The sequence below is a fragment of the Haliaeetus albicilla genome, chromosome 19 (genome assembly GCF_947461875.1).
Source record: "Haliaeetus albicilla chromosome 19, bHalAlb1.1, whole genome shotgun sequence".
Classification (NCBI taxonomy): Eukaryota; Metazoa; Chordata; class Aves; order Accipitriformes; family Accipitridae; genus Haliaeetus; species Haliaeetus albicilla.
In genome coordinates, this window is record NC_091501.1 from 5,889,217 (window position 1) to 5,910,453 (window position 21,237).

The 21,237-nt window shown below is 36.3% G+C and overlaps 1 protein-coding gene across 1 annotated transcript in view; it reads left to right on the forward strand.

Annotated features, from left to right (window-relative positions):
- SLC41A2 (solute carrier family 41 member 2) overlaps positions 1-20,941 on the forward strand; it is a 52,341-nt gene extending 31,400 nt beyond the window's left edge. Inside the window, exons 9-11 of the mRNA XM_069807426.1 lie at positions 6,636-6,767; positions 7,749-7,897; positions 18,943-20,941. Of these exons, the coding sequence (XP_069663527.1) occupies positions 6,636-6,767; positions 7,749-7,897; positions 18,943-19,128 (467 nt within the window). The 3' untranslated portion in view covers positions 19,129-20,941. The remainder of the gene's footprint in view (positions 1-6,635; positions 6,768-7,748; positions 7,898-18,942) is intronic.
- Positions 20,942-21,237: the final 296 nt, after the last annotated feature.

Here is a 21,237-nt window from a genome sequence, read left to right on the forward strand (position 1 = left end):
CATCTGAAATTTGCCTCTGTAAATTACAAGGGAAAACATTAGTGTACCTGTAGGGTAGTAGAGTAACAAATTAATTTTTCTGCATCCTGAATTGGAAAGAATGTGATAATCTCAGAAGGCACCTATACTGTATGAGAAATTTATAATTCAGTCTTTATTTTGGCATGAAAAAGAAGGAGGGTTTTGGTTTTGGATATTTAGTTCTGATGCATTATTGCGTGATAGTTTTACTACTTTTTAATTGCTAACCTGTACATGTAAATCTGCATATTCTATGCTATTACAGATGTGTGTGTTCCTTCTTTTAAGTCTTACTTCTAAATTTTTTAGATTTCAGTAATCATTAGTTTTCACAACACAACTATATCCAGAATATTTTCATTTTTTGACAGTCAAGGAACAATTTTTTATTAGGCATAGGAAGGAAATGATTTATGAGTCAAATCAAACATAAAATGTAATAGTTTGCATATATAATGTTGTCTCAAAGACTTCTCTTAAAAAACCATTCATATAGGAAAAGCTAATAATTTCCAACTGTTTTCCCTCAAACTTTAAGTATTAAAAGAAATGCTACAAAGTAAAAAGGAAGATAGAAGAAATGTGGATAAAAAACACCCATAAAAAGGTAGCTAGTTAAGCTAGGCTTCTAATCTAAGTATTTCACTTGCATAAAACATGATTTATTGAAGTTAGTGGTAGAGAGGTCAGAGCAAAAATTGGTCCTGAATTTTTTGAAAGATAATACTATTATTCAAAAATTTAGAGCTTTTTTAGCTCAGTCACTATTGTAACACATTCTTTTCCTCCCTTTTCATTTCATTTTTATAATACAAATGACATCCAAAAGCAAGTTGTTGTTGAACTCCAAAAAGACAAAATTATTTTGAACTATGGATTGTGCTCAGGAGTACGCAAAAGTGAGAATCTTCTTGTCTTCCTTCTCTTGATAGATTTAAAAGAAAAATCATGTCTCAGAAATGGACATGGTACTCCTCATGTGGCCTCACCAGTGCAGAGCACAAAAGAAGCATCACCTCTTTTGCCCTGCTGCTGATGCTTTTCCTAATGCAGCTGAGGATGCTGTTGACCTTTGCCATGAAGGCGGATTGCTGGGTCATGGTCAACTTATTGTCCTCCAGGACCCCTATGTCCTTCTCTGGAGAGCTGCTTTCCAGATGGTCAACTCCCAGCCTCTACTGGTGCATGGGGTTACTCCTACCCAGAGGCAGGACTTTGCATTTTCTTTTGTTGAACTTCATGAGATTCCTCTTGACCCAATTCTCCAGCCTATCCAGTTCCCTCTGAATGGCAGTACAACCCTCTGGTTTATCAGCGACTCTTCCCAGTTTTCCCTGGAAAATGTTACCCTGTTTATCAAAACATGCGGTATAAGAGCTGAGGAAAAAAACCAGCCCGGTGTGTTACCCAGAGCACTGGATGGTCTCAGACTAGTCTGCAAGAGCAACACCCATCCAGCTTCCCTTAACTTCTGGTTTTTTACCTGTAATGAGGGTTATGAGACACAGATTTACTTTGACATATTCTTTAATATGCATTGATGTAAAGTACTTTTAAAGCGGTTTTCTGAATAGCATGGTTACTTCTATTATTAGAAAAAAGTCCTTTTTCCAGATAATGATTAACAGAATCACGCCCGCAGGCCTGTTCGGAAATACATGACATGGTTTTGGCTCTACTTTTTGGTTTTCTGTGCCTGTTAGACAAAAAAGAACTGTGATAACAATTTTCAGAAGTATTCTTGCATAGCCCTTAACTGGCTCGATAAAATGATGAGGTTTTCAATTTTCTTTTAATGTTGTAAGTCAGCATGACATCCTTCACACTTTACCAGACAACATCTCTTCTGCTTATTGACAAAGTAGCACTCTCTTATTGAAGTTAAACACATCTGCTGTTCTGAGAGGAATGCAGTAACAGTTGCAGGACTTTACTTTTGAAAGAAATTGTTTTCCTCTGTGTTGTAGTTCTCATGAGAATGAAGAGAAGCTAACAAGTTAGTCTTTATTATAAAGTGTTTGCTATACTGTTTTCCGGGAGAAAAAAAATTCTGACTTAAATGTTCATGGAAACAGTCCTCATATATGTCTACAGAGATTTTCATAATATGAGCAGCTACTGAGCACATGACCATTTTATGCATCCAGAAGATGCTGAGAAGCTATCAATTTTGTGTATTGACATCTTGTCAACCTACGCAGTTTCATGTTTTCTGCTTCTTGCACGGATCTGATTAATCTGATACTGCTGAGATAACTTCACATGCACAGTAACTGCTGTTACAGAACAAACTGAGTATCTCTGTACATGTTGAAGTGATTCATTCAATGCAAGCACAGCTTTATATAAATCATTCTATGACCAGCAGAATAATGAAACGTGATTCTATGCTGATTTGTACCCCGAGTTTTTAGAGCACCAGATAGCCTTTTCACCGCCCGGTGTTCCCTATGTCCTCATGCCCCTGCAATACCTGCTGCTCACAACATTCTCTCCATTCTCCCTCTGCTTTCCACAACATCATCGTTCCTCTTCTGTGTCACTGAACTACTGGCTGAGCAAGAGGCATCATGCCTAGCTCCAAGCTAGGTGCTGACTTGCCAGCTGGCATGCTTATGCTGTTAACTATACAGCTCATATTACTGCCTTTCTCTCACTGAGGGCACAGGTTTGAATCTTTCTCTTTATTTACCTAGCCACCGTTTCCTGTTTGTTAGCTTGTTTAACCATACTTGGAGGTGGTTAGTATCTCTATCCTGGTGTCAGATGTGGTTGAAATGGGCCCAAAGTTCAAAAACAATTAGAAGCAAGAATTGGTAGATGAATGGACAGAACTAAAAGACAGTGTGACTGCTGCTGTCCATCACCATATGTTGTTGGCTGGTTGAGACTGAGCAGGATGTATGGATTCGAGAAGCTTTTTACACTTCAGTACACCTGCATATCTTCTGTGAGTTAAACATATACCACTGACATTAGATTACTGAGACTCAGACTAAATGAAATTTAAAATAATTTTGCTTAAGATATGCATATTGCATTTCCATTTAGCTAAAATAAATTGTATATGTTCAATTCAGCTGTAATTAAAATAGAAGAGAGAATGTTACAGCTCTTGAAATCACACTCCACACTGGCTGTTTTGGTTAGCATATCAGCTTCCTTTGCAGAACAGATAACACCTCCTTTTACCAGTGTCCCGTGGCTGGCCAGTTTGATTTAGAATCACTTTTAATACTTTTCAATCATTTTTCTTGTTATCTACATGCATACTTGGGGCATACTTTCTCTAAATGATGGTTATAAAAGTAAAAAGATTTGTGATTAATAGCTATCCATCAAAGGATTGACAACCAATCTTATACCTTCTTTCATAGACTTGTCCATGTCTCTGTTATCCAGACAGCTTTTTTATCACCATTTCAAATGGGCAAATTTCCATTTTCCTTAATTCTTTTCTTTCACTCAGTTTCCCTTGTTATTAATTAGGGAAAGAGGTCCAAATCATCTATCATATTTCTGATTGTCTGAATTTGTTGAAGCAGATAATTATCAGTCACGAGAGGAAATTGCATACATCCTCGGAAATACTTGAAATCTATTTTTTTGTGCCAATGTGGTTTACGGTTGCATTGCTACGAACCTCAAAACATACCTTGAAAACCAGCCCTATTTACTTCTATCTTTTATTTCTTCTTGTAGTGCTATAAGAGATATGGAGAGTGAGAGAAGAGTTCACTAATTTTTTTCTTTTAATATTGTTTTGAATATATCAGATATTGCAGTTGTTAGCCTGCTTGTAATTATGCAGATTGCTTTTATCCCCTCTCTTTTAAGCAGAAACTGTTTTGTATTTTGTAGTCATATGGCACAATCCCCAGCTTTGTAGCTTTACTAAGAAGCAGTTTTACGTAACAGCTTTTTTGTAATTCAGTCACAGAAGTTATCTGATCCCCATCCAAATGTAGTGCATTGATCCTTAATTTTATTTCTGCCTCCTTTTCCATACCGTATTCTCATTAGTCAGAAGTCTCAAACTTATTGTTCTCAATCAAAGGACAGACTTTGGACCCTACTTAGATTGGTTTTAATCTGTTTAAACCTCTTTTGTAGTTTAGACAAATCCCTTATTTTACTTCTCTTTCTGTAGTTCATCGGAAAAAAAGCTACTGTTGTTTTAATTTTCTTTGCAAACACTGACTCAACCTTTTGGTAGTTCATATTTTGTCTCTGTATCTCCTGACTGGGAAGATGCAGATAAGTTTGATGAACAGTCCTTTCTGCCAACTCAGCTTCTTTGAGTTCTCAGTATTAGATCTTTGTCCTAACCACTCTATAGTCACCAAAAGGATTTGGCAAATAGTGTCTTCTGGTGACAACAGATACTTGTTCTGCACCAAACAAAGCCCTAAGCATCAGATAAACAAATCCATTCAAGTACAATAAACAAGGGCTTTCTCCTTCTGAAGTGGGGACAAGATCTGCATTACTTCTGCCTAATCATATCTTCTCAGAGAAACCCATGGCTGTGTAAAGCATCTGGAAGAAAAACAAAAAAAAGCATGTGCTTGATATGCAAGCAGACAACTCTAGAGTATAATAACAATAGGAGAATTTTATGCTAGTGCCACTGCATTCTGTAATGTAGATATAACAAGCTGGTTTAGTTTTCTATTCATTGAAGTAAAAATTCATAGAACATAGAACAGCCTAGGTTGGAAGGAACCTCGAAAGATCATCTGGTCCAACCTCTTGTGGGAAAGGGAGCCTAGATGAGACTATCTAGCACCCTATCCAGTCACATCTTAAAAACCTCTAGTGGTGAGGACTCCATGTCCCTGGGGTGGTTGTTCCAGTGAATGATCGTTCTTACTGTAAAAAATTTATTTCTTACATTGTGAGGAAAGCTCTTCTGGTGCAACTTGTACCCATTTCCCCTTGTCCTCTCCATGTGGCTCCTTGTGAAAAGAGAGCCTCTGTCCTCTTTGTATCTGCCCTTTAAGTACTGGAAAACTGTGATGAGGTCTCCCCTGAGCCTTCTCTTCTCCAGGGAGAAAAGACCTAACTTCTTCAGTCTTCCCTTATAGATCAGGTTCTCCAGCCATTTGATCATCTTCATGGCCCTCTCTTCAACCTTCTCCAGTCTGTCCACATCTTTCTTGAATTGTGGGGACCAGAACTGGACACAATACTCCAGGTGCAGCCTGACAAGTGCTGAGTGGGATGGTCATGTCTATCTCTGCTGGTAATGCCCCCAATTTGCTTTCGTTGCGGGAGCAGTGCACTGCTAATTCATGATCATCTTGTCCTCCAGGACCCCCAGGTCCCTTTCAGCAAGGTGCTTCCCCAGTCACACAGATCCTAGCCTGTACTGGGCTCTTTGGTTATGTCATTCTAGGTGCAGGACCTTGCACTTGTCTTTGTTAAACTTCATACTCTTCCAGCCTGTCCAGGTCTCTCTGTAGGATGGCTCTCCCTTCTGACATGTCCATCTCACTACTCAGTGTCATCAGCAAACTTGGTAAGGGTGATTTCAATCCCATCATCCAGGTAATTTATGAAGATGTTGAACAGTGTGAGGCCCGGTATCAATCCCTGATTTCTTAAAAAAACATTCATATAGCAAAATCTAATAATTTCCAACATTGGAAAAAACACTGATCACCACCCTCTGAGTGTGACCTGTTAGCCAATTTCCTACCCAATTCACAGACTACCCAACCAGCCTGTAACTTGCCAGTTTGTCTAGGAGGAAGCTGTGGGAAACTGTCAAATGCTTTGCTGAAGATAGGTGTGGCATTTGCCCTCTTCCAGTCATCAGGGGTAGCCCCTGATCTCCACAACTTTCCAAAGATTATAGACAGTGGCCTTGTAACAATGCCAGCCACTTCTCTTTGCATCCTAGGGTGTTTTGTTTTATAGAAATTGTTTCATAGAAATCTTTTTTCTAATGGGAAGTATATCAACAGTTGTCATGAGGAAAGTAGAATCTCCATCACTACCATTCTTTTAAAAATCAGTTATTCAGCCGCTTGTCTTGTCCTTTCAACCTGAATTATGAGTGTCAGAAAACTATAGTTAATCCTGCTCTGTGGCAAAGGCGAATGGATAGATTAGCTCTTGAAGTCTTTTCCAGCCCCATGTGTGAATTCTGTGATTCTGTGTGTGAAATCTGCATTTATGCTTGTGGTAGTGAGTGCATCTGCTTTGCATACTGACCTGGCAAGGTAATCCAGCAGTGGCACAACTATGCTTAGAACAGCTTCTGTTGTTCTAAGAGGTATTTCCGAAGAAGAGGGAGCAATAAAAGGGAGCTTCACCTATGAGAAAGCATCAGATTGAACCTTTTGGAGGAATCTTTTGCACTTATGAATTAAAACAGATGTCCAAATATCCAATGATATACCAAATTTTAGCCCAAGTTTTTTGACTTATTTTAATGCTTGGTGTTAGCTTGTATATCTAATATACATTCTAAAGATGTTTCTCTTTTTTAGTTTTGTATGTAGGGGACTGTGGTAAACATAGAGGAAGTTGTTACATTTGCAAAAACATTGCCTACTAGAGGAAAAAAATAGTTGAAAATTTACCACTTGTTCCCTTTTGTATTTCAGGTATTGGTGGTAATCTAGTAGCTATTCAAGCTAGCAGAATTTCTACCTACCTCCATTTGCATAGCATTCCTGGAGAGCTGCCAGAAGAAGCCAAGGGTTGCTATTATCCATGCAGAACTTATTATGGTACAGGTACGTATTAGTCAGTTAATTGTTAAAACTAATGTCTCATGTCTCCTCTTTTTCTCCCTGTATGCCAGACTGTACCACCAGTGAAAAATGGCAACAAACTGAATTTGTTGTATGCAATTTAAAGGGAGCAGAGGCTTGGCAGCTTCCTTTGCCTGCAGCTGTTTGCCGGTGAGAATCACAAAGAGCTCCCTGCAGGAGGTGGTGCGTAGAGAGAAACACAGAGAAAGGTCTAATCCTGGCAAGGGTGGAAGACAGGGACTGTTGAAGCGGGATGCTATGGTACCCACTCAGAAGGATTTCAACCTTCATCTTTCCTTAGCTTGTTTACCTGCTCCTAGCCTTTGTCATTTAACTCCAGAAGTTCAAACCAATTTCCTGTTAGGATGAAACTTTATATCTAACATTATTATTAAGCCAAGTCCCTGCTTTCCATTTCCCATTTGCCTTTTTCTTTCTAGATTCTTGCTTCACAGCTTATTCCTCCCCCGTATTGCCCCCTTTCCTAATAATGTGGTTAACTGTGGTGAAATGTGATGTGTAGACAGCATGTATTACACTTTCATATTTATGAAATGAATTGGAACAGATAAGAAAGTGGTAGATGTGGGACTACTTGTTAGAAGGATAAGGTACTTCTACGGATGTCTTGAATACAGTGTCCAAAACCTCTTCTTTCCTAGGAAGGCTTTAGGAGGTCATTGCAACTCCAAAAAAGTAGATGGTATTACATGAGTACAGAATGAAAGCAGACAGTTTGTACCCTCTTCTGGAAAGGCCCTGCTTAACTTTTCTGGCAGACACTATAGGTGGCTTTTTTCTCCCTATGAAAATCCTCAAGGAGTCTTTTAGCAGAAAATAATGCCTGCTGTTCCACAATAGTCAATGCTGTGGAATTCCAAAACTGCTTTTTATATTAAAATTAATAAAAATCTGATATAGTAATTGAAGAGCTTAACAAAATTTTTTATTTTTTTATTGTAGGAGTAAATAACAAATCAGCCCAAGTTCTGCTTCTTTTGGTGATTCCTGGACACCTGATTTTCTTGTACACTATCCATTTAATGAAAAGCGGACACACTTCCTTAACTCCTATCTTTATAGCAGTATATTTGTTTGCAGCTCTGCTACAGGTAAGAACAAGTACAACTTGAAAATGCTGGTATAAAATCAAGTTCTTGAAGAAAATCATTTTTTATCTGATTTCTGAAATCTCATGAATAGTACAAGAAGGTATGGGTTAATACAGGCTTCCAGCACTGTTTTGAAGTAACTGATTATCTCTACAGCTTACACAGGTGTATCTGTATTGTGAGTGCTTTTCAGAAGACACTTGACTGCATTATTTCCCAGTCATGCATCTTGTGCTTTCTCTTTCACATGCTTCTTGGAACCATTGCATCTAAAACCCCCATAATTTTAATCAACTAGAGGGGAGATGGAGAAAATGAAAAGTAGCATTTATGAATAATGAATACATCAAGGAAACTCTCAAAGAAATCTCCGGAAGTGGTTCACATTACTGTTTTAGTTAACATAGTTAAATATGCAATAGATGAGAATGTTATGGCTTGCTTGGTGCATTCTTAATATTTATGAAAGTTGAAATTACTCTGACAGTGATTGCTGTACAAGAAATTGTAATTGCATTAATTGTCAAACATTGATACATTATTTTGGCTGGTCTTACCTAGTGGTCTGTTCACACCCAGCAAGGGCAGTTCTTGAGAGATGCCTTTTGAAACAGCAATGTCTAAAGTGAAATAATTTCACTTAGAGAAATCAGTATTACAAAATGAAATGTTTCTATTAAATCCACAGCCAATTTTTAGCTAAAACCTGGCTGAATTAATTATAATGTTTCATTGTACCTTAAAAACAAAAATTAACTGTTCATGTTACACAATAAAAATACAGGTGAAATATCCGTAAGTTAAATATACATACTGCTCCTAAAATTGTGACCAATTTAGTTTTAAAATACAAACAAAATTATAAAGTCAATCCTTAATAAAAATTATAATTTTTAATGTCCTTAATTGTCTTTCTGTGTTTATCACACTACTATTTCAATAAAGATAGGTTTCGAAAACTGTTACTATTTTCATTTCATATGAGAATTCTATACTTTTTTGGTAGGATATAACTGGTAACATTTCAACCTTTGCAAGTGAGAATATCATACTAAAAGTTATAAATCGCTTTTCATTTTTCTCTTACATAATATTCCTAGTTTCCAGCCTTATCATTTGTTTTATAATGTGTTTTCCTGAGGAAACAATGCTATACCTTCACTCTGTCTGTTCTGTCTGACTGGCTGTCCTTTCTAATAACTTTTGAATCCTTTGGCCCATTTCAGTCAAGTTTTTCCAAGTCCCAGCTCTCTCAGTGATACTATGTTTCATAAGCTTAATAAAAACAGGTTGGGGAGAGAGTCCCTGTTAATGCCTCTGCTGAAGGTAAGACAGCAGTGTGATTGCAGCCATTATTAGACTTCAGAGATTTCACATGGGAATCAACCTGAATTCATAAATCCATATGAAATCCATCTCCTGCTCACAGAACTGCAATCATAATATGTTTAGGGATACAAAACTTTTCTTCAGCAGCAAAGGATTCGGTAAGATGTGAGCAATGCAGAAGTTCAGCTGAAATCCAAGTTAAGGCATTAGGGCAGGACTTTCAGATTACACAGTAATTCAGACACAGCATCAGCACATAAACATGTGTAAAGTTCATTTTTATAAATTCAAGGTCTGATTAGAGTATTCAGTTTTGCAGTCATGCATCTCCATTGCAGTCTGTAAGGCCACACCTGATTTTCTTGATTTTTCACCCGTAGAGCAGACATATAGCTTTTTTTCTTTTCTCCCCACTGCCTTTTATAGATGATTTTTTCCTCTTTATCTTCTGTCTTTAACCATAACAGGCAGTTTGAGATGTATTTACTTTGAAACTGAGTAACAGTATTGCACACTGTAACTTTTCATGGGTCTTGACAGATTTACAATTTGGAACTGCATGGTTTTTAACACCTTCTGAAAATATTTAATAGTCTTTTCCCCATTTTAATTATTCCGGCTTTTTTCTAGTAGTGATTATTGTAGTTTTGCGTACCTCTAATTAGAGGAGATTTAAAATTTTCAGAGACATTATTCTTGCTCTAACCCTTAAATCTTGAACATATTTTATTTACCTGTTGGTCTGAAGCACTTGCCTACTGCAGTTGTGTGATTATAAGTTTCTCCTTTCTCAAGGAAAACACTTAAATATTTGTGCTCATTCCTCTTCCCTTTTTTCAGTGACATCATCTATGCACCTGGATATAGTAAATAACAGTTTTCAACCTGCCATTTCTTTTGGCATAAGCCAACATCTGCTATCTCATTTTTCCAGAATTCTTTTATATTTTTGTCCTCCCAATGAAAGCTTTACCAGTTCTGCTGTAAAGCTAAAAAATCCTCACAGCTAATTGTTATCATTTCAATTATCAACAAAACAAATCCATTTACGGTCTTTTGAGCAGTGAGATCTGCATTCTAGGCCTTTTTTATAATACACTGGACTTTGCATTTATTTTCACTTTGCGTAGAAGGCATATGAAAATGGATGTCAAAACTTACAAGCCTGCTTGCAGGTTGTATCTTTTATGTTTGAGGTGGTAGATGATAATTTAATGGAACATAGTGATTCCCAAAGGTGAGAGTTAATTATGGTCAGTCCTGGGTTTGAGGAGGTTTGATATTACTACTTTGCCCTTTCCAATTCCTTACTTATATTGAGCTGGGGGGCAGAAGGGGTATCTGAATAATGATTATGGCAATGTACCACCTATTTACACTTTTTCCACTATGTTAAAAAATTAATGCTAAATTAAAAACAACAACAACAGCAACAAAGTGAATTTTCTATCTTTAAAATTCAAGTGACTATTGTAAGATGTTAAATTATTTAATGACATGTTTTACAGTGGTCTGAAATAGATTGTTAATTAACTTCAAGATCTGTTTATTATCTCTGATTGCCCAGCTCTGTGTTTGTTTAAAATAGAGAGGAAGGGGTTAGGGAAATGACAAAAGTAGAACTAAAATGTTACAGTAAGCTGAAAAAAAATCAAGGAAATGTTAATACAAAAAGCCTTGAATTATGACTTTTATATTTCTCTCTTCCTCTGTCAGTTTATGCTATTCCACATTATCTCTACAGTAAATTCGTAACGTATATGTGAATTCTATTTGGCATTTTAACAAGACTTTTTCAGATTGCCTGTAAACTTCAATATTCTTCTTCCCAAAGTGGTAAAATGGAAATTATTTGCATTGCAAGCTCTATATGGTATTACTGAACTTCCAATCAGATAGTTATTTTCATTTTCATCCAATTCTGATACTTTCATTGTTTGATTTTTTGTTTTTTTCACCACCCATGCCTACCAGCTTCTTTCCTCTCTTCTCCCTCCCTACCTGTTGTTAGATATTCTCTCCCCAGCATGTCATTTAATTGAAATATTTATGGGAAATAAGTAATTAATATGATATAATGTACATTAGCAATAGTATGATTTAGTTATTATTGACCAAAAATATGCTATGTAGTAAAACAAAGTACAGTTTCACTGAATATGTAGTTGTTTCTAAAAATCATTAATTAAGATATTTTAAATAATATGAGTAGCCAGTATTGTGATCTGCATTCTCTCTGATTCTCTATGAACAAAACAGTTCTGCATTTCTAGGCTTAAGAAAATCCAGAAAGTGTTTTATTTTCTTTTACTTTAATATTCCTACCTTTAATAGTACAGTTGTTTCTGTTCTTTAAATAAGTACATATTCTCGAAATGTTCTTCAATTAAATTTTAAATTGGTTCTATTGAAATCCAAGGCTATACTCCCTTTAACTTTAATGGGGCTAGGATTTCACAATTATATTTTCATAAAGAAAGGGAAAACTGCACAAATATTTATATTAATCTTTATTCAACTAGAACTTTTAGGCTTGAGTTCAAAAGGTCTGAATTAGCTCTGTAGTGAAGAATCTGTTCTGTGTTTATGAATGGCAGCACCAGGGAAAAAAAAAAAAGAAATTATGAGGAAGCTATAGCCTGTAAGTATGTAGGGTACTTCACATAATGCATTGTACAGTATCTGGGCAAGCCAATGTGCATTAATGAAAACCAGTATATTGATTTTAAATGTGTTTTGGATTTGGTGACTGGCTTCTATGTAGGAAGAATACTCTTGAAAATGTTACAAAAACAAGTCACACACAAGGACATACCAGTATGCTACGTGCAGTTACAATCTGGCGTAGTCACACACAAGCACATACCAGTATGCTACATGCAGTGACAATCTGGCGTTTGACCAACAAAGAATATGTTAATTGAAAAACAGTCCTCCTCTTATAGCTCACAAAGGCCCACGTATTTTTTAACTGTATGAGGCTATGCACTGAGCAAAGGTTCGTCCTCTGTCTTGTCAACCTGCAGCAGAACGAGAGCAGCGCTGGAATTGCCGAGCCATCAGTCCTAGCACACGGCTCAGCGTTCAAAGGCGGTCTCTGTTCTGCATGTTCTCACCGAGCCAGCAAAACGCCCTCTTAGGAATTTTCACACCTCCTAACCAAATCTGAGCACACAGTTACGTTAAAGACTCGGGGAATAAACAAACAATAGGAGATTCCCAGAGCTATTACCAAGCAAATAAGTAATTCCAGAATACAGTCCTTCTTACCCAGTGAAGGTCAGATGTCTACTGCTGTGAAGTAACTTTTGCAGTACTTCAGGGCTGTTTGGGGCATAGAAAATGAAGAATTCAGCAGTGCTCATAATGACTTCCTGCTCACATCAAAAACATCTTGGATTTCTCACTGGTGTGAGGATTCTAATGATGGTATGGGTCTCTTCAATGTGGAAAAATAACTCATGGGGTATAATGTACATTATAGAGAAATAAGGGAAGTTGTGTTTATAGAGAAAATATTGATGCATTTTAAATACTGCTTTTTCTAAGAGGAAAAGTTACTTCCAAAATGTAGAGCATATAACTGCTAAAGAGACTACATGATTCAAGGAAATATGGAAACTAAGGTCCAAACCTGGACAGTTCTGCACGTTCAGTGCTTTCTCATTGCAGCACGAGAAACAGACTTGTCAGACTCATTGGGATCTGAATGTGAGTATCACCCGCTCTTTCACTTGCAGGCACATTGCTGTCTGTGGTAGAAACCTGGCTTCTACTAAGTCATTAGCAGGGATATATCATTTTTGTCTCCAGAAGGCTGAACTCGAAGTGTTTATGTGTGTAGCATGACACACTGAGTTGTGCTACAGCTACTGTGGGTTGAGCATACCTGAACACTGAATGGTCTGGGTTGCACTCCTCATTCAGACAGCTGACAAACAGCCTGAAATTTGGGCTGTCTTGGTCAAACCAGGGTGTCTGGCAAAGCTACAAAGAAATCAAGAAGGCAGTCTGAGGAATTTGGTTTCAAACTGTGGAATAAAAGAAGTTCCTTCCCACAAAATTGCATCAATATGATCAAATTGATTTAGAAACAACTTCACTTAAAATGGTATCCTCTCTTTTACTTAGATGAGGTTTTAGTCTTAGACAAATGTCTGCTATGCTGTCTGGGTACTTGGATACCATAGTGTAGCTAATACCACTTAGCTACAACACAAACAACAGCAGCAAGAAAGAACTTGCTGTTCAGTGGTTTCTCTGCAGCCAGACATTGAAGGAAATCTCTGTATGTTTGGAGGAAATAGTGACTTGTTTCCCCTGGACACGATACACACCAGATATGCCACCTGAGAAGACAGTGGAGGAAAATTTCATTTGAAAAATATACATAGATCCTACTCTGAGGGTTCACCGACTACAGGATTCTGGCTGTAGACAGTGGAAATTCAGCAAGTAAGTTCAGTGTTGATCTCTTATGAGTGCTTTACAGATACTACTTAGATTCACATGAAGACATCAAAAGCCATTTAAAATCTAAGAAATGTCATGTATAATTTAAAAATTAACTTAATGAATGGTCACAACCACTAGAAGACCTAAGCCATAAATCTGGTGAGAATGATGTCAGAGTCAGGACACAGTAGTCTTTAGAGATCCTTAACTCGGGGTTTCCACTCATAATTTAAAAAAAAAAAAAAAAAAAAAGTCTTACCTTTGAATTTCATAGACTTGTAAGAGTTCTTATGCAGTAATTACCAGATCTTGTCATAGTTACATTATAGGTGAATTTTGAGGTAGTGTAAGTTTGAGAGTAAAGGAGAATTAAAATACATTTGAAAAGAGGTCACCACAGTTTATTTGCATCTGTGTTTCCTGTCTGAAGTAACAGAATGAAACTATTTTGTAATGCACCTTCACATGGAAACAATTTAAGGTGAATCAGCAGTACTAGCAACATGCGGAATATCCTGTCCAAGGCATGCTAAACAAACTGCTAAATGGTCTTGGTTCTACATACTAATCTTACAGTTGAATTTTGATAATGCCCATGTGAAAAAGCATATGCAAATAAATAACCTAAACTTTCTCTTTCCAGTTTGGTGTTGGAATTCACTAATCATAGCAACTAATGTACAAACTAATACAAACATAAAAGATTAAAATCCGCTGTACAAATAATATGCATTTGAATGTTATACTTTTTATCACTGTGAATTTGACATGCATTCACTGATGAAATATGGTCATCCCAGATGAAGGAAACAATAAAAATATTATAGCATCTTGCAACGTATCAATTAGGCTATAGGAAGCTTAGACAGTATTAAGAATGTTTGGAGGGAGTTATGTATTTTTATTTTAAATAATAGAGTTTCATTCTTTTCCCACTTCAGAAATCAAGAGAAATTAATTACATGAGAAAATGCAAATAGCTTTTAGGGGTCCTTACTTCATGCAAAAGACCAAAAATAACTTTTCTTTAGCTAAACTTGTTATTTGTACTTAAAAACCTGCAAAGAATGAAAGTAAATTTTGTGCCCCATAATAAAGGAAAAAAACTGCTTTGTAGTGTATAATGCTCCCATTTCTAGTCTTGCAATCATAAGATTTGAGCTTTAAATAGTGAGGCTCACCCTTATTTAAATATTCATATTCAATTTCAGTTTCAATCTGATATTCGTAATTTGAATCAGAAAGTTCAATATCAAGAATTACTGTCTATTTCTGTCCTTTGTTGTACAAAATGGTATGTGTACTTACACTCCTTATTTTCAGATTCTTCATCATTAGGGTTTGATAAAGACTTCACTCTTGCTCTTTCACTCCCTTGCTCTCTCCCTCTTTCCCTCCCTCCCTCCCTCTCATTCTTATTGCTATATTCTGCTGCTTCTGTCTTCTGAGGACCTTTCTTGACAATGTGACTGATAAGTCTTTTTACAAATACGCATTTATAAACAGAATATATCAGTCATTATTGGGATACTTGTTTCATATTTTGTTATTCTAAAACTGATGACATCTTTAGTTTCATTTTCCTCACTTTTGATTATAATTTTTTCCAGAAGAGTAATAGCTTAGCATGATCTTCCTTTTAAAATACCAAAAGATCTGGAGTTGCCTGTATTTTTGTAATCCTTGCTCTGTGGTTTTTTTTCTTGATCAGTGACTATAGAGTGTCTCCCTTTTCTTAGATAGATCTTTTTATGTATATAGAAATTTAGTTATTTTTTTACCTTTCTTAAACCTCAAGGTTATTTAATTCTTCAGTCTGGAAGAATTCCTAGGGCTCTGTTTCATAATTCTATTACTACTCCATCTGTTTTTTGCAAAAAACACTTCTTTGTTCTTTTCCTCTGTATATTAAATAATTTAAAAATACTAGCTCACATCTGAACAGTTCTGCATGTATTTACAAGCTTTTCTTATCACTTTTCTACAGCATTTCAAGCTAAACAGACCATTTTTGTACTATCTTATTAGGCTTTTCTGTAATGTTGATTCCTTCCCTCAAAACCAGCTGGTTTTCAATTTGAAGTATGAAGGCTTTCTTCCTCATAGCATGAGTGCAGAGTAGAAGTGCACAGTAGTTGTACTGCTATGCCATCTGCGTGATTTTGTTGAAATAAGTGTAGGGCGCTGATAAATCCCAGAAAATGTGAAGTGTTGTGCCACTTAAAGTAACAAGTCTTGTAACGTCTTTAGTATAATTTTTTCTCTTCTTTTGACCTCTAACAAATCTTTGTGAGTGACCTTTCTTATCACTTTAAATTCAAATTACTTTCAAAAATCAGCAAACTCATAGTAGGGCTTTTGATTTTTTTTTTAATTTTTTTTTTTTTTCAGAAATAACAGTTGATTGATGACTTTGATCAACCCATTTTAAGATTGTTAAGAAGTAAAATCTCATTAAAGATTTAAGTCACATTGATGTTGCAACACCAACTACTGTGGCCAAATAAGTAACCATTTCCAAAGACTGATCTGTGTAATTCTTAAATGTTGGTGAATTTCTAGCTATGCAAATGCATGATGATAGCATTATTCCTTCACCAAAATACAGGCTCTTTCAGTGTACAGCCCTTACCCCTTGTCCTATCACTACATGCCTTTGTAAAAAGCCCCTCCCTGGCTTTCCTTCAGGCCACCTTTAGGTACTGGAAGGCAGCAGTAAGGTCTCCCTGGAGCCTTCTCTTCTCCAGGCTGAACAACCCCAACTCTCTCAGCCTGTCTTCACAGGAGAGGTGCTCCAGCCCTCTAATCATCTTGGTGGCCCTCCTCTGGACTCGCTCCAACAGCTCCATGTCCTTCTTATGTTGGGGGCCCCAGAGCTGAACGCAGTACTGCAGGTGGGATCTCACCAGAACGGAGTAAAGGGGGAGAATCCCTTCCCTCGACCAGCTGGTCACCCTTCTTGTGATGCAGCCCAGGAGAGAGTTGGCTTTCTGGGCTGTAAGCACACATGGCTGGGTCATGTTGAGCTTCTTGTCAATCAACACCCCCAAGTCCTTCTCCACAGGGCTGCTCTCAATCCACTCATCGCTCAGCCTGTGTTTGTGCTTGGGATTGCCCTGACCCACGTGCAGGACCTTGCACTTGGCCCTGTTGAACTTCATGACCTTGGCATGGGTCCACCTCTCCAGCCTGTCCAGGTCCCTCTGGACAGCATCCCTTCCCTCCAGCGTGTCAACCACACCACACAGCTCGGTGTTGTCAGCAAAATTGCTGAGGGTGCACTCAATCCCACTGTCCGTGTCACCGACAAAGATGTTAAACTTTATATACTTTCATAAGCATCAGTTAATATAATATGGTATAACTTTTTTCCTGTTACTTAGAGAAGCCAGGTTTGTTATAATTTGTGTTATGTGTTATGCACCTGTAAGTTAATACAAGAAGGTTCACAAAACTTAATTCCTAAACTACCCATTTTTCACAATAGTCTAAGTCAGTCAGTTATTTTAGGGTGGAAAAAATATAGACAAATTAAAGGTTTTCATGTAATGATTTTTAAAAGCCAAAAGTGCATACCGTCATTTAAATTGAACTGTGTGCACTATGTCTAATTGGTTGTGTCATATAAATGCATTTTAAATTATTCTTGGAACAAATGCTCTCATCTGCTAATAGAACACGCGTAACTGTTGTTGATGTGGAGTGCTACAGAGTCTTCTGTGCACATCCTGTAGGAGATGTTAATGTACAGTATCTTTTATAAACAGGCCTCTTTTTGTCTCCGTTAGAAGAAGGAGCTGACTCAAAGAATCTGATAGTCTTCCAAAGAAAACATCTGTTTTAAATATATTTGTTTGGATTCCAGTCAGCACACCTAGGACTTGCATAATTAGCTTAGACTACAGAGTTCCCTTTTCAGAAGATATGTTTATATAAATAAGCCATGCATTTTTCATTAAGCAAATACCCGTCTCTTTTTTTTTTTTTTTTTAATTAGAAATTCAGGCTTGTATTTTAACATATGCTTTTGCAAATCAAAGATTAATTGAGAATTTTTTTTCAACACTTTTTCAACAAGTTTTCTATGATATTCATTTTACTGTATTTCATATTGTGGAGAAGTGTCTTGCAACCATCCTATCAGTATTTCAGTAAATGTGTGCATACTTTTATAAAGATGTTTTTGATACCAGTAATCGATCATTTACTAAATAAAATATGTATTTTGTAGCTTTTACTACTTTTGATACTGCATATTCTTTTAAATGTACATAGAAGACTTTTTAAAAATTAATTATGGTAGTAACTGTCATACGTTTACCATTCCCAAAGACCTGATTAACTAAAACTACATAAAATACAGTGTTTATTTCATCTTAAGCAGCTCCTTAGAAGAGACAAGAAGAAATGGAAGCACAGTTAGTGGTCCTGTCTCCATTCATCTCATGCCATGCCACACCACATGATTCCACTGAACCAGAATCTCTTATCATACAGCTGTGCAACATTAAAAGAATTCTTTTCTAAAACTGGATTAATGATTATGCATACCTTTTGTATTAAGATCAAACCTCTTGAATGTTCAGACATTGACAGTTGGGAATGAAATCTTTTACTTTGGGACAAATTCAGCCTGGAGCAACAATTTCATAATATATATTGCAGGTGTGCCTTATTACAGAAGGGCTGAAGCTGGTATTTCATGCATAAAAGTAGCTTCTAGGCCATTTTTTGCAGTTCATACAATCCAGATGAAACTGTTCTTAATCTGACCTGGTATTCTTTATATCATATCTGATTTCAGCTCAGTTCTAGACCTGTGGAAACAAGAGTTAGCCTGTGTTGAGTGTTTTCATCTGGGGCAACATCCGTTGATTCTGAATGATCTCGAAGCCCCGCTTAAGCTCTCACTGTGCAGAATGATGTCTTGTGTGAGAAGTGCAGTCGCATGTTTCGTTGGAATTTTTGCTTTCTCTTGCCATTTTCAGAAGTCCTCAAGCATAGACTGGGTGAAGAACGCTATCAATGATTCAATATGTTCTTTCTACCTGTGCACGTGATTGACTGAGAGAAGTTGGCTAAGTGTCCCCATCTCTGGTTGTGGGGAGTGTTTCAAAAAACTATTTTTGGAAAATATTTTTCAAAAGCAGTTGTATACAATAGTGCTAAGTAGTAAGGAGACAATAATGTTAGCTGTTGACTTCCTTTCAATGTAACTTAATTGGTAATAATACAGATTTTGTTTGTTTGATGTTCCATAGGTGTTTACTCTGTTATGGATCGCTGACTGGATGGTGCACCACTTCTGGAAAAAAGGAAAAGATCCTGACAGTTTTTCTATCCCTTATCTTACTGCACTGGGAGATCTGCTTGGAACTGCCTTATTAGCGATAGGTTTTCATTTTCTGTGGCTCATAGGTGACAGAGATGGCGATGTTGGAGACTAATTATTCCAATGGATGCAATGACTTTTCCTGGAATATTGACAAGACCAATCATTCCACTTGAAGGTCCTCAACGTGATCGTTCCGTTTGGTATAAGTAAATCAAGTTGACACAGTTATAAAACAACCTTAATGATTTTAGTTTGGTTTGTTTTTTAAAAAACAGGATGGAAATAGGAGGATAGTTGAGACCTTTACTCTGAAACCGAGGTGGATTGCTGCTAGTTGAAAATATCTGAGTAGACACAATGAAGGGCAGATCAATCCTTTATCAAGTTTTACATTTTTAAAAGGTCTGGTCTTTTAAAAGAACAGTTCCTTACCTGCATTGCAAACAAGAACAATCTCTAATTGCTCATTCAGTGGTGATGAAGAAGAGGGTAAGACCCAGTCAGTGGCTTGCCTTGTCTTTCCCTCCCGGGAACAAAGTGGGTATATATTTTCATCTTACCACAGAAGGGGTTAGTAGACCTCAGATGAATTCAGTTTCATAGACATTAGTTGATCATATGTTCTTATCTTACAATTTCAGTGCTGTGGCTCTCTGATCATTGCAGACTTGATATCAATAATAACTGTTATGGTGATTTGAACCCTGATTGTCTAAACAATTTGTCACTTTATTTTATGTATACTAATATGACCATCAACATTTATAAAATTAGACACTTGAAAAGCACTTTGTGCTAAAAAGAGCAACCTAATTATTTTGCTGTTGTGATTTATTAGAATAAGAGCATAGTAAAGACAAATAATGTGACTCTGACCTGATCAATAATAATGGATGAATGATTAAAACTCCTTGTGTTGGAAAGTGTATTTTCATTTAGCAACTGAAAAGATATTTAACTAACTGATGTTAATGGTGTTGTGATGGCCAGTATCCTGATTTTAATGACGTATTTAGAGGTGTTGATTCAAGTGTAAATACTGATCCCTGATTAAAACTTGGGGTATAAAAGGTTATGTTTCTTTTTTAGGCACTTAGGAAGTTACATAAACTTCTAAAATTCCAGAGCTATCCATGTCATCCATTTCTAAGCAGAAATCTCTGCTAACAGGATTTCTGTTTTCAAACTGTGGAAGTAATATGGTCAGTAAGGAAAATGACTGCTTCTAAATAATTTCTCTTATTTGTATACCTCAGTATTTCAAATAATACATTGATCATGAGGACTCTGGTTGCCACTTTGAAAAAATGTGCTAATTGCTCTGTTTTAAAGTCTAGTGGGAGTTCCTCATGGCATATGTTTATAAAGACTATAGCATACATCCTAAATTCATAATTAAATAAACAATTCATATTTTAAATGTTGTGATTGAAAGTTTTAAATTTTGAGACTTAAATCAGACAGCTAAATCCATATATCAGCATATGTTATAGTCCTGTAAACATTAGTCATGTGATTTATACATATAAAACCTCCCTTTTAATTTGAATGGACCTACTCGGATGAATTGAATTATATGGATAAGTGTTAATGGGACTTCTATAGGTGTCGGTCACCTTAAACTCTGTGGAAGTTGGAAGTGTTTGCAATTCTGAAAATTAAACCAGCTATTCAGTGCCTACACATGGATTTAGATGCCTGACTTTCAGCTCCCTCATTTAAACACTTTTATTTAAGCTTTTTCTTACCGTTATGATAATATAGTTGTTTGAATGAATCATATGTATTATGTCTTTTATTATGTGAGAGAGATGAAATCTAACTTCAGGTTCTCTGACTTTTCTTAGTTTGTATTAATGTTATTTAAAATAGTTTCTTGTATGTAGCATTGTGGGAAATACTCCTATTAAATTGTTTAAAGTGGACTAGATGTAACTGATTTTTAAATTTTTTTTTCTTCAATAATGGTTATTTATTTTTGGTACAGATGTAGATGCAAATTCTTTTATTCTGTTAGAACTGCCATCTGAATCAACTAAGCTGCCATTTCAAGAACTTTTCTCATTAAAGTTTTAAGGTCCTTTTTAAATGAATTGCAAGATTCTTAAAAATTAAAATTTCTTGAGATACTTGTGATCTGTGCTTATCTGATGCATGAGGGTGCTATAGTATTTAGTCCTGACAGTATCCTTAGTGTGTTAAGTATTTTCCCAGTAAATAA